General features: G+C 44.8%; 1 protein-coding gene across 2 annotated transcripts in view; it reads right to left on the bottom strand.

Annotated features, from left to right (window-relative positions):
* Positions 1 to 17,726, bottom strand: part of ENOX2 (ecto-NOX disulfide-thiol exchanger 2) — a 42,319-nt gene extending 24,593 nt beyond the window's left edge. The window contains exons 1-7 of one of the 2 annotated variants that reach the window (XM_056859221.1): positions 17,654 to 17,726; positions 9,626 to 9,748; positions 8,144 to 8,269; positions 6,408 to 6,563; positions 4,881 to 5,087; positions 2,596 to 2,829; positions 1,754 to 1,966 (exon numbers count right to left, since the gene is read on the bottom strand). In XM_056859221.1, coding sequence (XP_056715199.1) covers positions 1,754 to 1,966; positions 2,596 to 2,829; positions 4,881 to 5,087; positions 6,408 to 6,563; positions 8,144 to 8,269; positions 9,626 to 9,748; positions 17,654 to 17,696 — 1,102 coding nt within the window. In that variant the 5' untranslated portion in view covers positions 17,697 to 17,726. Of the gene's footprint in view, positions 1 to 1,753; positions 1,967 to 2,595; positions 2,830 to 4,880; positions 5,088 to 6,407; positions 6,564 to 8,143; positions 8,270 to 9,625; positions 9,749 to 15,465; positions 15,485 to 17,653 lie in introns of those variants that run through there. The other variant, XM_056859222.1, reaches the window with a different exon arrangement.
* Positions 17,727 to 19,147: the final 1,421 nt, after the last annotated feature.

The following is a 19,147-nucleotide window of genomic DNA, read 5'->3' as shown; positions in this document are numbered from 1 at the left end:
TGCTGCGTTAAATCATGAACAGCAAGAATTTCGTTCAACCATTCTGGACTTCGTAGGCGTCATGTAGGCTGTGAATCAGTATAAAATATGTGTTGCTTTAATATGTATGACCCTTGTTTCTTAATTCTCTATGTAACCAGTTGTTGTGTTCTACAAAGTACCCCTACTTCATTTTAGCAAGGCAACCAGCTATTTTTCCCTGCCCCAAAGGTCCTATACCTAGCCAGAGACCATCTTCCATATGCATATAAATTGCTCTCGCAATATAAAAAGGAAAAAGGTGAGATATAGAGATTTATGAAACTTAATTATTGGCGGCTGGGCACACCCTCGCCATTTTAATATTGGTTCCACAGAACCCTGATTCTTGCCATATTGAAATATTGGTCATAACAAATTCTGGGTCTATGGAATTCTCCTGGCCAAAGTTCACTGACTGTATAGTGACCTCCTTACCTCAGTAACCTTAAAGGGATTTGCTTCAGGTAATCCAATCATTCTATGTAACAGACAGCCAATGTTTGCTCAAAGGATGCTGGCTTCAAGATAGAATGTATCATTGTCTTTCTTTCCTTTTGATCTCATTAATAATTAATTGTGGTATGCCTTGCCTAAGTTCCATTGTGTGATCACTGACTGACCTTTGCTATCCATTGTAATATTCCTTAATAAAACAGAGATCACTGGGGCAATTCAGATTGATCTCTGGAACTCAAGACACTGTATGCATCTTCCCTCAAAGCACCGTGTGTGCTTTCCCCAAGGCACTTTCGGGGTGCCTTCCCTTCAAAAGAGGCTTGCAAAGTTAGGAGCCGGCTTCAACTAACATTCAGAGGTATTAGCTGGTCAATTTTCAGGAGGGGCCATAGCTCATAGCATCTGCTTGGCATGCAGAAGGTCCCAGATTCCATCCCTGGCATCTCCAGTTAAAACGGATCAGGTAGTAGATGATGTGAAAGATCACCACCTGAGATCCTGGAGAGCTGCTACCAGTCTGAGTAGACAGTACTGACCTTGACAGACCAACGGTCTGACTCAGTAAAAGGCAACTTCACATGTGTTCACTCTCTAACTGTCTTGGCAGCTGTGAGCACAGGATGTCTGCTCTGGCTCACTGGTAGCCTCTAGGCGCAGGTATCTGAGCAGCTTGAGCCCTGCTCTACTTCCCCCTTTGTCCAGTGATTTCATTTCCAGAATGAGACTACTGGGACATAAGCTTTCCTCTGATCTTGGAGCTGTTCGTTTTGTTATTGGGTATCCATGGTGGCAGGAGCCCCGTGGCGCAGAGTGGTAAAGCTGCAGTACTGCAGTCAAAAGCTCTGCTCACAACCAATCCCGATGGAAGTCGGTTTCAGGTTGCCAGGTCAAGGTTGACTCAGCCTTCCATCCTCCCCAGGTCGGTAAAATGAGTACCCAGCTTGCTGGGGGTAAAGTGTCAACGACTGGGGAAGGAAATGGCAAACCACCCCAGTAAACATAGTCTGCCTACTAAACGTCGTGATGTAACATCACCCCATGGGTCAGTAATGACCCGGTGCTTGCACAGGGGACTACCTTTACCTATCCAGGATGGGAGAGGTTTAGAAATTCACAAGAAAAACTTTCCTTCCTAAAGGGACTGTATGGTCTCGATCTAGGTCTCGTTCTTTCATTCATTCAAACACACAACCCTTCCAAGAGGAAAAATGAAGCAGAAATGCAACATTCCCATTGCAGGAGACTTTGGAGCCTTGGTTCCAAGCCACACACTTACACTGGGCAAGAATCCCCGAGAGCGCAAACTTGAATTTCTCCTTTGCTTCCTCCATGTCCTTCTCGTGGGCAGCTTTCTCATTCATAAGCCGGCGAATGTGGCTGTTGACCGACTGGATCATGGAGTAGAAGTTGTTTGCGCTTCGTCTGTTCACTTCCCCGCGTTCTATCCAGGTCAGCAGTGTCTGCGCGGCTTCCGAAAACTTGGAATCCTCTGATCCAACAGAGAAAACTGTTCATTGTGAAGTACTGGTGCTTTTTTTGTTTTGTTTTTGCAAGTACATTAAAAAAAACTGTTCAATTTGGGGTTTGAAAGCAGGTTCATTATAAGTTAAGAGCCCCAGGGCGCAGAGTGGTAAGCTGCAGTACTGCAGTCAAAAGCTCTGCTCACGACCTGAGTTTGATCCCGACAAAAGTCGGTTTCTGGTAGCTGGCTCAAGGTTGACTCAGCCTTCCATCCTTCCGAGGTAAAGTGTAGACGACTGGGGAAAGCAAACCACCCCGTAAACATAGTCTGCCTAGTAAACGTCAGGATGTGATGTCACCCCATGGCTCAGTAATAACCCAGTGCTTGCACAGGGGACTACCTTTACCTTTTTTTCATCACAAGTTATATTCGACAAAGAGACCAAACCCTTATAAAGCAGGCTAATCAGCATTAAAGACATAATGTATGAGAATTTTCTTCTACAATACTATATGAATAAAATTCAAGGACAAAAAACTAATTCTCTCCCTGGCATGCACAGGCCAGGCCAAGCTCCTCAAGGGCAGCTCCACGGCCAGCATGCAGCAGATTGCGGGACACATGCCAGGTACTCACTCATATGATACTGCAAGTACCTTTTAGCTTCTCAGCGATAATGCTGCATTCATGATCTGAATAGTGGACGACAGGGGGTGGGGAGGGAGGATGGAATCGCTGCTCTGCAACCCTTCTGCGGTGGCGCTCCTCTCGGGCCAGCATCCGCTGCTTGCATTCCCATTCGTAGAGGTCGTCCCGAGCTTGAGCAAAATCCACATGGAGGCGCCCGGTGTCTTTTTTATCAGTGCTGGAACCCAGCCTGATGCGATAACCTGAAAGTGACAGAAATAACTTTCAGCCCTTACTTTCTGGCTTGACTCTACTTCCTACTCCTAATACACATGCACATAAGCGCCCCCACATCCTGCAGGAAGAAGCTCACAGGGACATATGGGATTCTCCCCTCCTCAACCCTATCCTTGCAGTAACACCTGTGAAGTAGAGGAGGAAGAGGAAGAGGAGGAGGAGAAGGAGAAGTTGGTTTTTATATGCCAATTTTCTCTACCTTTTATATAGAATCAACCTGGTTTACAATCTCCTTCCTTTCTTCTCCCCACAACAGACACCTTGTGAGGTAGGTGGGACTGAGAGAGTTCAGAGAGAACTGTGACTAGCCCAAGGACACCCAGCAAGTTTCATGTGGAGGAGAGGGGAAACCAACCCAGTTCACCAGATTAGACTCCACCGCTCATGTGGAGTGGGGAATCAAACCCGGTTCTGCAGATTAGAGTCCACCACTTCTAACCACTACATCTCCCTGGCTCTCCAGGCTCACAATGGCTCTCCAGGCTGAGAGACCGTGCCAGCGAGTCACTAGGTGAGCTTCATGAGTGGGGATTTGAATGCAGGTCCCAGTCCAGCACTGTAACCACTATACTACACTGCCTTGCACTACGGTGTGGTGGGGAAGGGCAGGCCTGTCTTCTTAGCCTCCCAGCAGTAACAGAAACTCAGCAAAGGAAAGATGAGCAGTGTGAAGTTCAAGGTTGATGGCTGTACAAAGGTGGTCTGCTATACTCAGCATTACATTATACCCTAATTTATTTGGTCAGTCCTAGTGATTTTTGAGGAGTCCCAACAAACAGCTTTTTCAAACAGGCATTATACTGGGAGACATTTTGAAGTTTCCTTCCTAGGGCTCATGTCTCTCCACAGAGGATGGCTCGTTGTTTGGCATGTCAGAACTCTGTGATTTTTGGTTTATCAGGAGAGGAGTTCCTTGCCACGTTTCAGTCTTTTTGTATGTATGGTTAATGTCTTCCATATATCATGTGTGTGTTCAGTGTCGTCAAGTCGCTTCTGACGTATGGTGACCCTATGAATCAATGTTCCTCCAAAACGTCCTATCCTTAACAGCCTTGCTCAGGTCTTGCAAACTGAGGGCTGTGGCTTCCTTTATAGAGTCAATCTATCTCTTGTGAGGTCTTCCTCTTTCCTGCTCCCTTCAACTTTTCCTAGCATTATTGTCTTTTCCAGGGACTCTTGTCTTCTCACACTGTGACCATGGCTCTTTAGAATTTTGGAGCAGTGAATTTTTATATTAGTTAAATTTAGACAATTGGTCTTCATTACCATTCCTGAACCTAAAGTACACAATTAACCAAATTGGACAGAAGTCACTTCTACACCAGTGTTTAGGTCTGGCTCAGTGGATACTGCAAAGCAGACTTTCTTTATTTTATTTACTTCATTTATACACCACCTTTCTCCCCAACAGAGACTTGAAGCAGCTTACATAGTCTCTTATTTTTCCTTACTTCCAAACAGCGTTGTGATGCTTTCATGGACTTTCCAACTTTTGCTGGGAATTGCAGAAATCTTTTCTAAAACTGCTTTACTATAACATTTCTGGAAAGATTCCAGCAAGCTGAGGTAAATGTTGCGTGGACCGGAGAGTGCAGATCTTTCCCAGTCCTGCCCACATCAGCACCATTTTCTCTGCCACCATCTCCTGCAACTCCCATCCCCACACCAGAGGGCTTTTTCAGTCCCCCACCTTAATAGGTAATAGACATACCCTATAACACTATGGCAATATGTCAACTGCTGTTTAAGGGGGGGAACAGAAAAAGCCCTCCAGTGGGGGGGGGAGTGGGGCAAGGAACCTGCAGGAAAACCTGCCATGTGGATGCTCCATTGCTGCTGCATTAATCAGCAGTTGTAACAAGAAACCCACGGAGAATAGTTTCTGCGTAGAATTCACCAGACAGATGGCTGCAGAACTGAGGGGGCATAACAGATACGGCTGCAGATAGCCTGTGAAATTTTGTAAATGAAATTATCCCTAAACTTGGTGCATGGAGTACAGAAAAGCAATACCTACCGGACAGATAAATGGCTTTATCTACCATATACTCTTCAGTAAAACGGATGTGGCAGAAGTGCTTTTTACTCTTCCGAAGGGCTACGATCTCTCCGCATTGCTCAAAAATCTCTACAATGGTCTCTTCCGTCCCATTTTCTGGCAGCCCTCCAACAAATACAGTCTTGCACCCTGGAGGTCTTTCCCTCGTGGTAGGAGGAGGAAGATCTAAGAACAGCAAGCGCTAAGATATAGAAGGCTGTCGCAAACAAAAAGACATCGGGTATTCATCTATCGGCACAACTATGCTACCTGATTTTTGTTTAAATGTCCCAAGGTTTGGCCAGTCTGTCTGGCCAAGGAAGGGTTATAGCCTGCCTGCCTCGGAATACAAAACAGCCAGGATTTTTCAAGCATGTTGTAGTTCCCAGAGCAGAACAGTGTTCACTCACTGGCTGGTTAAACTACATGAATAACGCTCAAACAAATACAAATATGTGCCACTGAGAGTAACACCACAAATGTTACACAACAAGAAGGGGGGGTTCCTTGGCTATCTTCCTACTTCAATGCGATTTATTAACCAGCTGCAACAGCTGATGTAAAACATGTGGAAAACATCTCTGAATGTTTCGTTGCAACCTGTAACCTGCAGCCAAGTAGCCTGCAATATCAGCTCTGGCATGACATTGCTTTGTCCTGCCGGATAACCATCTGAAGCGTATATGTATAAGTTACTCATTCTGCTTTTGACACCTTCTCTGAACGGGATAGTCCATAATGGAGAGGGGTGATCAGGATATTCCGTAATGGAGGGCTGATCAGAAAGGGCGACAGTGGGGCAAGCACTAGAACAGAGCTCTGGAAAGTTATCCATGGGCTTCCTTTCACTAAGTGACATTCTTGAATGCTGCTTTGACTTCTCACGGTCAGTTCTTCACTTTGCTTAAGTGATCACAGACAGACAGTGAGAAGAAAAGGCTGGCTGGTCAATTTGCCTCTTAAGGACAAGAATACTTTAAAACTCAACACTGCAGGTCTGGCCATTGCTGTTCCATTTCAAGAGGCTTTGGCTACCTCTAACATTCTTAGATCTATTTCGGCTTCCTTAAGCTACATGGGTCATTACTGACCCATGGGGTGACGTCACAACACAACGTTTACTATGCATACTATATTTATGGGGTGGTTTGCCATTGTCTTCCCCAGTCATCTTTCCTTTATGCCCATCAAGCTGGGTGCTCATTTAACTGACCTCGGAAGGATGGAAGGCTGAGTCAACCTTGAGCCGGCTACCTGAAACCAACTTCCATTGGGACTGAACTGAGGTCGTCAGCAGAGCTTTGACTGCAGTACTGCAGCTTACCACTCTGCGCTGCAGGGCTCCTTAAGCTAGGCTAACAAAAAATTCTGACCAGGTCTATGGAAGAATTTCCAGTTCAACACCAAGACTTCTTCATCAAGTGTCCCACTTTGCTCCCTTTCCTAACGACTCAGTATTTTCCCGCCCCACACTGGGTCACTTGCAAAGATTAAGACAGGACTTACTTGGGTTAGGCGGGAAGAGGGTGCAGCTCTTGCAGTGAATGATCTCCTTAGCCACTGGCATATCTGGTGGGATTGGTGGCGGCACTATCCCTAAGCCGGGCATCATGGGATTGATTGGTGGGATCCCTGTCATCATCCCAAGGGTGGGGTCAAAGTCTGAAAGAGAGAGATCAGTGAGGCAGACTGCAACTCCAAGCGTACCACCTGCGGCAGCCCAGGAGGCCCAGTTAAGATTCCAAGCAGGTTATGCAACTGTCAAGTCAAAAGTGTAAGACCCTACCAGAATCCTGAGGCCATAAGCACAGGGAGGGGCATCTATCTGGCACTCCACACCATCCTGCTATTTTTACATCTAAGAGACAGATTGTAAAACCAGAAAGATGCTAGAAGTTCTGTTCACACGTCTTCAGCACTGTGAATGGATCTCTGGGTTGGGTTTTATAGATAATAGCAGCTGTTTGGGGGGGGGGTGCTGATTCAGATCAAGACCCACCACAAAGATGCTAGAAGATCTGTTCACAGTCCTTCAGCCTTGTGAATGGATCTCTGGCCTGGGTTTTATGGATAATAGAAGCTGTTTGGGGATTGGTTGCTTATTCAGATCAGGACCACCATCACCCCGTAATGTTTTCCTGACCTTGGAGCTGTTACCTGTTAGGGGTAACAGGCACTTGTTTTGAATTGACACACAAGAAGGGAGGAGGACACAGCAAATCCTTGCAGGGTTTTAAACTGGCTCCCTCCTCAGAGCTGGAGGATAAATTGAATCAGAACTGTATGGCACTTTAAACATTCAAAGCACATCATACATTAAGTACTATCAACGGTGCTCTCGGTGATAATCTTTCACCACTGGAACAGATGACTGGATAATTAGCGACACGGGAACATCAGTGTTAAGCTAGCTGGCAGGGGTCCAAGAGTGTGCTTGCCAGCTCACCACTGGCAAGCACATTGCCTATTCTGGGGAAATCCCCCAGACCAAAAGAATCTGGGGAATCTCCCAGACCTCATGCCAAGCCTTGGAGTGACGCAGAAAGCCAGTTCACTGGCTTCCAAACTTCTCTGGGGTACAAGAGCCAAAAGCTCCCATGCTCAGCTCACCACTGGGGAGGAGAGCAAGGTCTCCCCACACCCCAGTCCTGCTGGGTGATGGAGATGATTGGATCATCTTTATGTCAGAGGAATGGGGTTGGGGCAAGCAGATTTTTTTCCTGTCTAGTGACAAATGCCAGCCAAAATCTGAGGACCCTCGCTTACTGGTTGGCTGCCTGTACATTTGTTGGCACCTGAAGAAAGTGGCCTGAATTCAAGCACATTAGGATGCCACTGTATAGAGAGAGAAATCCAATGCAATGGATTAAAATACAGTATTTGGATTTTAGACAAGGGCAAGAAAAATACAGCAAATATCCAAATACATAAAAAGAGATTTACTCTGGCTAATAGCTAAAAAAGTCTTACTTGGCTACAGAACAAGCTTTTTTTTTTGTCTTGGTACCTTCTTAATAATGCAGCCTGACTGCTGAGAAAGAGAAAAGTATCAAGCAGCACTTCTTACATTAGAACCCATGTTCTCTTTGGTTTACATATTCATTTGATCTAGAAAGCAGGGCTGGGCCTTCACAATGCATGGATTCCATGTACTTGTGAACATTAACCTATTCAACACTCCCAGAGACCAGTATTGCTAGCGGTATTTGCAGTGGCTATACTTGATCAAGAGAAACACCTACCAGGCAAAATTGGATCTCCGGTTATTCCCACTGGAGCCATCCCTAGGTTATTCATTGCAGTGGCCCAGGCTGCTGGGTCAGACATGCCCAAATCCATCGGAGGGGATTCCAGATTCTGAACAGTGTCTGTAGAAAGCAGAATTATACCAAATGAATCAAAGAGCTTACAATTATCAACACCTATGAAATCAAAGCAAATTAAAAAAAGACATTGGGAACAAACAAAAAAAGGGCAGTGAAAGAAACAGAAGACAAAGTCAATTTCCCCATAGCAGCAACAAACTGCATCCCTTAGTAAAGGGTAGAAGTCAACTCCAAGAGCACATATGTTCAGGCACAGAGGTATTGGGGGAAATTTTCTAGAAACAAATTCCTTGCAAAAAATTGGGATACTGAAAAAAGTTTAGAGATTAGTGCAAGAGCAGTTTAAAGTAACAAAGGCACAAACATACACACACAGTTTTCTGTAGCTCTTTTGCCCAATGTCCATTATGCAGTTCAGCAGGTGAAGCTACTTCAAAAGAATCTCCCAAAATACATCTGGTGGGCGACCTGTCATAGCTCTAATGATCTCGACTACTGATTCTTCAGTTCAACGAAGTTCCCGTCACATTTCCTGAGGCTTCTGACTGCTCTCCTGAATCCACAACAATGCTAGAAAACCCTCCAGGGCAGGTTGTCCATGGTGAATTGGTGGTCCCCCAGTATACCCATCTCATCAGCCTCTGTGGGATCCACTGGGTTCAGGTCTTTTGACCTATTCTTTGAAAGGACCTGAAACGGGCCCCCTTTGGGTCTCCTTATTAATATGCAGACTTCTGGTGTCACGTAGCATCATCCTAGTATATTTATTAACCTTGATGACCAGCCCAGAAACTCTTCCTTTTTTAGGTGTCCCTTTTCTGGTTATTGCACGACACCAAACTAAATACAGTACTTGCATATATATTCTAGTTGTGGGTCAAATTGTACCTTTAGTGTGCCAGTATTAGGCTGGTGTGGGAGTATACAAAGTATCAAGTTTTACAGAATTCTTTATTTGGCACATAGCATTAGTTAATCTGATCAAGAATTCCACAACTCAAATTGTCCTCCGTCAAACTAACTGGCTCCGTGAAAAGCATCGTTTTACTTGCTTTGTACAATAAGAACTGACTGTTTCGTACCCTGGTATAACAAATACTTTTGCTATTGAATATCAACCGGACCAACAAAAATAAACCCTCCCCGACAGACTCATCCCCACTGAAGCACGTACACAGCCAGAAGCCAGAGGGTCACAGCTATCAGGTGACAAATAACAGAATTCCCAGAACCCCTTGCTCCTGGCACAGAATGATCCAGAAATAACAGGACTTCTTTGCACTCTGAGGAAAAACCCCTGCTGTATTTTTTTGGACCCCCCTTCACAGTCACAATCACTCAGGACAAAAAAAGAAAAAGAAAAAAACAAGACACAGTTTCTGGTGCCACCTGGCCTACCTGGAAGGAGAGTTGTCCTCTGCCGCTTGTAGCTTGCCTCACCTCCATTTTCAGCAGAACCAGCCCTGTCATTATACTGCAGGGACTTCTTGTTGCCAGGGTCAAAGGGCAGCTGGTTTAGCCCTAAAAGAGACACAAAGGTAGAGAATTCATTAGGAAACATCTTATATATTTGAGCTGTGAATGAAGCAAAGTCATAAGCAAATAAAAACCAAGTGTTTTCACAGTTGAGTCTCATCTAGGAAAAACCTGGAGTAAGAGTCTTCACACCACTGACCTCCTGATAGTTCTCTAGGAGAAGTTGATCACTGGCAGCAGTAGGACAAACTGATATTTGCCTCTAGCCACTGTCTCCCTTGCCTTCCTTCCTATTTTCTAAAATGCTTTGGGGGGGATCAAAGAGGAAGACACACAGAGTTCTGGAACACATGGATGCATACAGACTACACTTCTTCCATAAAAGCTATCTAATCTTCTTTCAAATCATGTATTTATCACTGGATGAAAGAACTCTCCCTTGGAAAAGCACCTTGATAAAACTATATGGTTCATGTCTTTCTTTTGTCTCCCAAAAGAAGTCTGAATATTATATTTTAGTAAGAATAAGATTCTTGATGCAATTTTAGTGAATGTGGTGGGTTATTTGCATTAACTGATGTTTCTATTTTCTGATCATGGATCGTTATAAATACTATTGATTTACTGATGTTTCTTTGAACAAGTGCAAATTAAAACAAAAAAAATCATAATAAGCAGGACCACTGACCAGGGGAGGACTACCTGGTCTGAAATCAGAAATCCAATTTTGTGTTCGGTGCTGAAGAACATTTGGGGCACAAACTTTCAGGATCTGACTGTGACTGAACCTGGGCATCAAATACTCTCAGATCAGTTGTCACCGCAAGCATGTGGTACAAGCACAGAGGCATCCCAGCGCTGCAGTCCCTCAAAAGCTACAGAGAAGGGCTTCTCTGTCTAGCACACCCTTAGAGAAGTCCTCAATCACATGGTAATGGAGAAGTGGGGCTCGGAAGAAAAGAAGCATTTTTTCAAGAGGGCCTCTTTGGTGCACATGCTGGAGTGAGTCGTTGTAAAGGAGCATTGCTCTCCCACCGCATCTCAAGCAAATTTGACTCTCGATGACAGAGCTTTATATGATCGTGTCAGGTGTTAAATCCTATGCTAATCCCAAAGCCCCTAGCGAGTGAAGTAGCAACGAGCCTCGGCCATCCCTGGGATGGCTGAGGAGTCGTGGACACTTCAGAATGATAAACATTTTTTACAAGCGCATTCCCAACATTGTTCGGCCTGCATTTCCTGCACCTGGAACCACGGCTATGGGGACAAGAGTCTTCTCTCTTGGCCGTGCACCAGGGACAGGCAAGGCAGAAAGCTTTGAGCTGGTGATGCTTAACGTAAATTATGAATTCGTTCTGAAACACTCTCTTTAAGCAAGCCTCCAAGGCCTGCAACAAGCCCACCCCGGGCCCAGGAAAGGTATTCCTGCTGCCTGCTGGGGACTGGAAAAACAGGGGACAGGGTTGCTAAGCAACAGGCAGACCACAAAACAGAGCTAGTGGGCTGCATTCAGCTTGGCAGGCCACAAGTGTGTAGGTCTGGAACATACTAATAAGGAACACTGGTTTGCATACCAATGTCTTGTTACAACACCTGCCAGTGATATTTCAAATACACAATAAGAGTCAATTAAAGTGGGGACCATACCAGCAAAAAAATGTGATAAATATGACAAGAAAAGGAGGGTGGGGAACGATAAGCATCGATGGCTGTGTGCTGTCTTCCAGGACGCACAAAGGAATGCATGCAAGATCAGACAGAAGCTGTTGCACACCCCCTCGCTTCTGGGTATGCGCACTGAAGTCTGTGCGATGCCACCTGTCGTGGCTCACCTGGAAGAAAGGAGGGAAAGCAGAGGATGACCAGGGCTGGGAAAGGCCAGCTGGAAAGGAAGTTATTAAGAATAAAGGGGACTTTGTGTGTATCTCTTCTTTAAAATAAACAAAGGAAAGAGGAGGATTACATCCTATCCATTCTCATGATCCTTGAGAGCATACAAATGCTAACTAATGTGCTTTCTATCTGCTCTGGTATAGCCATCTTTCAAGACTCAACATGACTTCATGAAGGATCACTCATTCTAGCTACGGTTCGGGTCCAGGATACTGTTTGCAAACCAAGTGCTGTAAAAGGGCATTCCAAATAATTTCAAGCAACAAAAGACGGGAGTACCTTTGTGCCTCTTGAACAAACTCACAAACCACCCTGGTATCTAGATGCGGCCACAGAGACAGGCTAGCAGTTGAAATCAACTAATGATCCAATTTAATATAATGTTCTTTATCAGAGACTTGCTGGATAGCCTTAATCATCATAACCTAATTTCGGAAACTCCAAAAGAGCTGATGATGATTTATTTGTAGCTGGATACTGCCAAAGCTGTAGGAGTCATGCTTTCAATCTGCCCCCACTTTCTAAGCAGCAAATGAAAAGAATGCAAAGCAGGTGTAATATGATCACTGGACTCTAAGCCCACCATCTATGACAGGAGCACATTCTGGAAGCGCTGCGGATGATTTAAAAATTAAATTCATTGGCAATTGGAAATACTATCTCAGGCAGCTTAGTTTACAAGGAGGAATGCTGTTACCATTGGATGGAAGGTGTTGTTTGCACAATGTGCAAAAGGAAATAGTATGTGGCTCAGGGACATATACTCATAGATGTAATTTATCATGTACAAACATTATGACTACCTATATATACTGACTTAAATACTTCCAGGTTACAATCCACAATAATTTTATCTGGTATAGAATCAAGAGTCCTTATGCAATTCCCTGAACTTGTTCTTCCATGTGTCGTGGGTATCTCCTCAATGATGCAACACCAGTAGATCAGTTAATAAATAAAGCTATATCTGGCTTTATTTATTAACTGATCTACTGGTGTTGCATCGTTGAAGAGATACCCACGACACATGGAAGAACAAGTTCAGGGAACTGCATAAGGACTGTTGATTCTACGCCAGTAGAATTATTGTGGATTGTAACCTGGATGTATTTTAGTCAGTATATATAGGTAGTTATAATGTTTGTACATTATAAATTACATCTATGAGTATATGTCCCTCAGCCACATACTTTTGTACGTTGAAGTGTAATTACAGTGTTGGTGTGGCATAGCTACTATTTTTCCTTCAAAAGGAAATAGTAAAAAGTAGCTTGTCAAGACAATCAATTCAGAGCTTCCCCCTGTAACATTTTAGGGCATGCCTTATACTACACACTTATATTGGTTTTATATCAGTTTAGCTTTCCCCAAAGAATCCTTGGGATTGTATCTTGTGAAGGCGCTGATTATTATTTTTGGATTATCTAGTATTCCTCTTCAATTTCTTTGGTATCTGGCATTCCTCTTCAAAGAACTACAATTCCCCGACTTCCCTGAATATACAGAATACCTACTAAACCAGTTTAAGTTTATGGAACAAATATGCCTGTAGCATCAGAGGAATAGTTTTTTAAGTCCTAGGTCAAGGTCAATATACTGCCTCACATTGCTGGAGGAGGAATCTCTGAGCTGCTGTTGCTTTAAAGACCTGATAACATATTCTACAAGGTCCGAGAAAGAGCATCTACCATCAGCTTGCAAAGACGATATCCGTAAGAACTGAAACAGTCTTACTCTTCAACTCTCCTGAGAGCTCCTTGTCAGTTCCACACTGGCCAAAAGTCCAATTAAAGTCACAAGAGAAAGGTTGCTTCCATATGGAACCCATTCCAGTTTGGCATCGAAATCGGAGCAGATTTTATTGAAGCACTCATATAATGTCATCCCCTAATGGTCCACTCTGAATTTTCACCTGCTTTGGTCCAATCTTTCACAAAGGTGGTCTGATATAATCTTTTTGGAAAGACTGCAGTCAGTGCACATTTGTGTGCTGAGTGGACAGGAAGGTGCAAATTGTTCAGACTGAGTTTCACCGTATTACTTGCCTCAGCTTCCCACAGCTGCCATTCCTACCTCCCTTGTAACATCAGAGGACTTTTTTGAGGGCTTTAAAAAAAAACCTGGATCACTGCAGTATTATAATGCTCGATCGTCATGATCTACTAGTTCCTCTGAATTCCCAGATTTCATTTGTGAAAAAGGAAGCCTCTAGCGCTTTTTGCTGCTGAGATATGGCAACAATTATAATACCAAAACGCTACAGCAATCTAGCCGCTACCAATTTTTTCTAAAAGCCATGCAGTAGTGCGGCAAAGGAAAAGTGCAGGGGAAAATTGTGGCTGATTTATTTATATACTTCATTTATACATTTATCTTTTCTCCCCAATGGGGACCCAAAGCAGCTTACATTGTTCTCCTCTCCTCCATTTCATCCTCACAACAATCCTGTGAGGTAGCTTAGGCTGCAGAACAAGAAGAGTCAGTTTTTACATGCCAACTTTCTCTACCACTTAACGAAGAATCAACCCAGCTTTCAATCACCTTCCCCTCCCCACAACAGACACCCTGTGAGGTAGGTGGGGCTGAGAGAGCTCTAAGAGAGCTGTGACTAGCCCAAGGTCACCCAGCTGGCTTCATGTGTAAGAGTGGGGAAACCAACCCGGTTCACCTGATTACCCTCCACCGCTCACGTGGAGGAGTGGGGAATCAAACCCAAGTTTTAAAACTTGATATTCAATATTAACCCAATATTGTTCAAATAACATATTTGAACAAGTTACTGCTACTAGTGGAATAGTTAAGGGGATCACCCTTTACTACTCAAAGTCTGTATGATACTCTATTATCATATTATCCTTAGCTACATATTCCGTATCCAACTTCGTCTTTCAGACGTCCACATAACACTTTGTCCAACATATTAGAATCTAAACATCATGGGTAAATCATGCCACAGGTTTCCTTTATCAATTGCACACTACATGGAAGAGGCCAGCTATGAGGACCACACACTCAAACCCACAAGGCAAGTTCAAGAAGAATAAGCTACTGAACAGAGAGAGGTAACATATAGTAAACTTGCCAGATTTCACAGTCTTGGCCCTCGCAAAGTAATTATAATTTCAAAGATTCGCGCCACAAAGCATTTCCTCGTCAGCAACAGTTTTAATTAAAAATGGAGTTTAATTTCCAACTTATTTGAGACTATCTCAATGATGTTTGGGGTATTTATGGCATCTATTTTTCCTATTACATTGAAATTTGATGCCCAGAGGTGAACTATTTTTCTTGCAGCTCCCTTGCATGCAGAAACGGTTTGTTTCTGTCTCAAGCCACAGACAGGAATGAAGAAACAAAATATTATCATTGGTTTAAATATTTCCCATTTCAGCACATATCATAAAAGAAGCAATTTAAAGTTAGAATTCTGAGCCTCATGAAACTACATCCTATACCACAAGGAAATGGATTGGAATGGGCTAGAAAATGGTGATACAGAAATGGTGGAAGCTCTAAGACTTCCCTTTCCCCCAAGATAGAACCTGTTATGACTCCACAGAAAAACTGGGAGGTGAAAAGCCAGGAACACAGCGTTAAGCAGGTATTGAGTTTGCCAGCTGAATAGGAAGCACTGTTGATTTGATTTAACTGATCTCTTGCTGAATCCCTATAATTCAGGAGGTCCAGGAACTCAGACAAAGAATTATGCTCAACAGCAGGTATTCTGGCCGGAATACTGCTGTCAGTCGACTATTGATATCTGTTCATTTAATTCTGTTTACTGATTGATGGCAAAAAGAAAGAAAGAAACATAATGGCCAGGAAAACCTACCACGGCAAAGCTCATGACAACAGAATTCACACCATACCTGTGAACTGCACCAGGAACATGAGGAGGTGCTGCCAAGAGTGTTTCTTCAGTTCCAGCGTGAGCTAGATTGCTACCCACTCTCCTCTGTTAACATGAAACAACCAGCACCAGTTCATATGTGATGCGTCTAGAACAAACCAAGTGCCAGCAACCGGCGTAACAAGAGGAGAGCTTAACGTCAATAAAGCTATCACAGCAGGCAGTTGGAAACGCTGGGGTGCTAAAGAGGAAAGGCATGGAACTTTTATATATCCGTGTGTGTGTAAATGAACTGCTGCCCACTGCTGCATCTGTCCCCGTCAATCAGTGGCAAGGGACACTCCAAGCCTGAATCCTGGAAATCGGGGGGGAGGTGGCCAGAGAGCAGGTGGCTTAAAACAGCCTGCTCATCTGTGAATTTGCCAAGGATTTGAGACCTCCGGGTGCTGAGAAGAGGCGTGCAGCTGGCAGACCCCAACCTCACAGGCTGCAGGCACCTTAGCAGATAGGAACGAAACGTCAAGATGTGTAAACTAATATCCTCAGCCTCTTTGCCATGTGTAAGGTATGGATGTGGTGGTTCAATATGGAGTGACTGCATATGCTCAGAGGCTGAAGCACTCCTAGAACCTCCACAAATTGCCCCAAAGCCCCTCCTCACTATTCTAGGGTTCTGGTTACTTATAACAGCAGAAATTAACACTCTGCATTGGACCAGGCTAGCCTGACCTCGTCAGATCTCGGAAGCTAAGCAGAGTCAGCCCTGGGTAGTATTTGGATGGGACTGTGTGTGTGTGCAGTCAAGTCACATCTGACTTCTGACGACCCACACACAGTCCCATCCAAATACTACCCAGGGCTGACTCTGCTTAGCTTCCGAGATCTGACGAGATCAGGCTAGCCTGGTGTTTGCAGTCAAGTCACATCTGACTTCTGACGACCCATAAACCTTCAAGTAATACCAGGGTTGTGACATGGAGGGCAATGGCAAACCATCTCTGAACGTCTCTTGCCTTGAAAACCCCTACTAGGAGGTTGCCATAAGTCAGCTGTGATTTGACGGCACTTTCCACCACCGTGTTGGACTGCACCATAAGATATGTATTAACAACAGTAACACTTAACGTTTATATAGCAGTATAGTAAGTTCAAGGCATCCAAAATACATGACAGCCACTATGGTCTAGTGGTTACACAGTCAGGCTAGAATCAGAAAGCCCAAGGTTCAAATCCCCACTGTGCCATGGATGCTTGCTGGGTGATCTTGGGCCAATCACACTCTGAGCCTAACCTACCTCACAGGATTGTTGCGATGATAAAATGGAGAAGAGAGCAACATAAGCTGCATTGGGTCCCCTAAGAAAGATGGTGTATAAATGAAATAAATAAATGTCTTCTTGTAAATCTTTACTTCAACCCTGTAAGGTAGGACAGCACTATTATCCCTATAGGGCAAGTGGAAAGACCGAGGCCAAGAGAAACAGCTAGTCCAAGGCCTCTTAGAGAGCTCATGTAGAAACGAAGTTGGACCAGGAATGTCCAGATTCGTAACTCAGTCTCGAAGGTTCTTGGGGAAAGTTGTTGTTGCGGTCGCTCAACGCTTGAGGAATATAAGAAAGGCCCTGCTGGATCAGACCAAGGCCCATCAAGTCCAGCAGTCTGTTCACCCAGTGGCCAACCAGGTGCCTCTAGGAAGCCCACAAGCAAGACGACTGCAGCAGCACCATCCTGCCTGTGTTCCAAAGCACCTAATATATTATGCATGCTCATATACATCATGACTAGTCTCCATTTTTACTAGTAGCCATAGGTAGCCCTCTCCTCCATGAACATGCCCACTCCCCTCTTAAAACCTTCCAAGTTGGCAGCCTGGGCAGGAAGAGGGCCTCACACTCTGCACCTGCTCAGAGATACTCTTGCGTCAGCACTTCAGCCGTAGCCTGAGCCCCAGCACTGAAAGCATCTTCCAGGGCTGAGTTAACGCACAGATTGAGCATAAAGAAAAATGCTCCCCCCACCACCCGCGATCCCCGTTTAGATTTGAGAGAGAACCCTGGACGGAAACGGAAGGAACTCAGCGGCTCGTGGGTGATCCCCATGGCAACAGAAGCCGGACGACCCGACGAGGCCCTGCCCCCACGCGAGCCCAGCTGGAGAAAAAGCGAGACGTGGCCCCCACCTTAACCTGGTTGCCCAGCAACGCCCACCTGCTGGCCCTGCGGCCCTCCGTCGCCGATATTCCTGAAACATCCGCAATCCCCGTCTCGGCCTCTTCGCGACGTCCCAAAGCGGCCGGACGCTTCGCCAACCGCCCCCGCCCCCAAGCGGTTCACGAGCTGCCCCATTCGCTGTCGGTCGCTAGGGGGCGCGTCCTGAAACCCGAGAGCACGACGGGAATTGTGGTTTGCTGCCGCGAGGCAGCGGGGGAGCGTCGCCCAAAGGCTGCGTCGGAGGGCTGGTTCTACGGCGCTGTGGCCCAATGAGGTCCCTCTGCAGGCTGCGTCAGAGATGACGTTCTGGCCCGTTGTGACGCAGCGGCCGCTTCCCCCAGCTCTGTGACACACTGGGGGTCACCGCACTTGTATTCCCAGCGACGTATTAAGAGCTTGAAAACGTTATAAAAAATATTGTTCGCACTTTGTTTGGAAGGGCCTGTATTATTGTATTAATTCCCAATGACAATAACACAGGAGGAGGTTGAGAGTTCAAAGCAGTTTGTTTGTTAGGCCCAATATACACGCCGGGTGAGAATTGCCCCAAATGCGCAGGACAATTCACACACCAGAGCAAAGGATTGCAACAACGTATATAACTTCTGGTCAGGGGTGTTACAAAACGCGTAATACACTGCGTAGAGACACAAAGACCCAATAATGGATACATTTGGATTAGCAGATCCTATCAGTGTGGTTTTGAGCCGTGGATTTAGGTGGCCATATGATCTCTAATGCAGAAACGAAACTTAACATTCTTATCTGACATTCCTAAATCACTGCCTTGGGCCTCATTAGGGCGGCTAGCTGTACCAGGCCTGCAAGGATGATCTCCCTGGCACTGATTCATAGTGTATGCCAGTTTATGCTAACTCAGTGATCACACAGGAGTGGATAGGAACCAAAGAATAATACTTGACCTCTTATACATGGGGTATTGCCATTATATATGTGTGCAGAATATGGTAGTGGGCTAGATGCTAACCCTTATACCCCGGGCTTAGCATCTTTATAAGTGTGAGTATGCGGACTGAGTATAAAAGCATACATTTCCAATAACAATGAAGATTATAGGCATTACAGTTTGACCCCGTTAGCTGTGAAGACGTCTTCCAACCATTTATAAGTCGTGGTATCCAAAAACCCTTTTAAAGCAGTGTTTTTTATAACATTTTCAAATTCCTGATACATCACTGGGGGGGGGGGAGGTTACCGCACTTTGTATTTCCAGCAATGTACTAAGAGTTTGAAAATGTTATAAAAAACAAAGGGTTTTTGGATACTACGGCTTATAAATGGTTGGAAAACGTCTTCACAGCTAAAGGGGCCAAACAAAGTACGAACAGTATTTTTTTATAATGTTTTCAAACTCTTAATACATTGCTGGGAATACAAGTGCGGTAACAACCTGGGAATACCTAGTGCGGTAACAGCAACTCGAACGTCCTCAAAACACGCCGTCAAACAGAGCGCAAGAAAGTTTTAGGC

Source organism: Euleptes europaea, chromosome 13 (assembly GCF_029931775.1).
Source record: "Euleptes europaea isolate rEulEur1 chromosome 13, rEulEur1.hap1, whole genome shotgun sequence".
Lineage (NCBI taxonomy): Eukaryota > Metazoa > Chordata > Lepidosauria > Squamata > Sphaerodactylidae > Euleptes > Euleptes europaea.
This window is presented reverse-complemented; position numbering and strand designations above follow the sequence as displayed.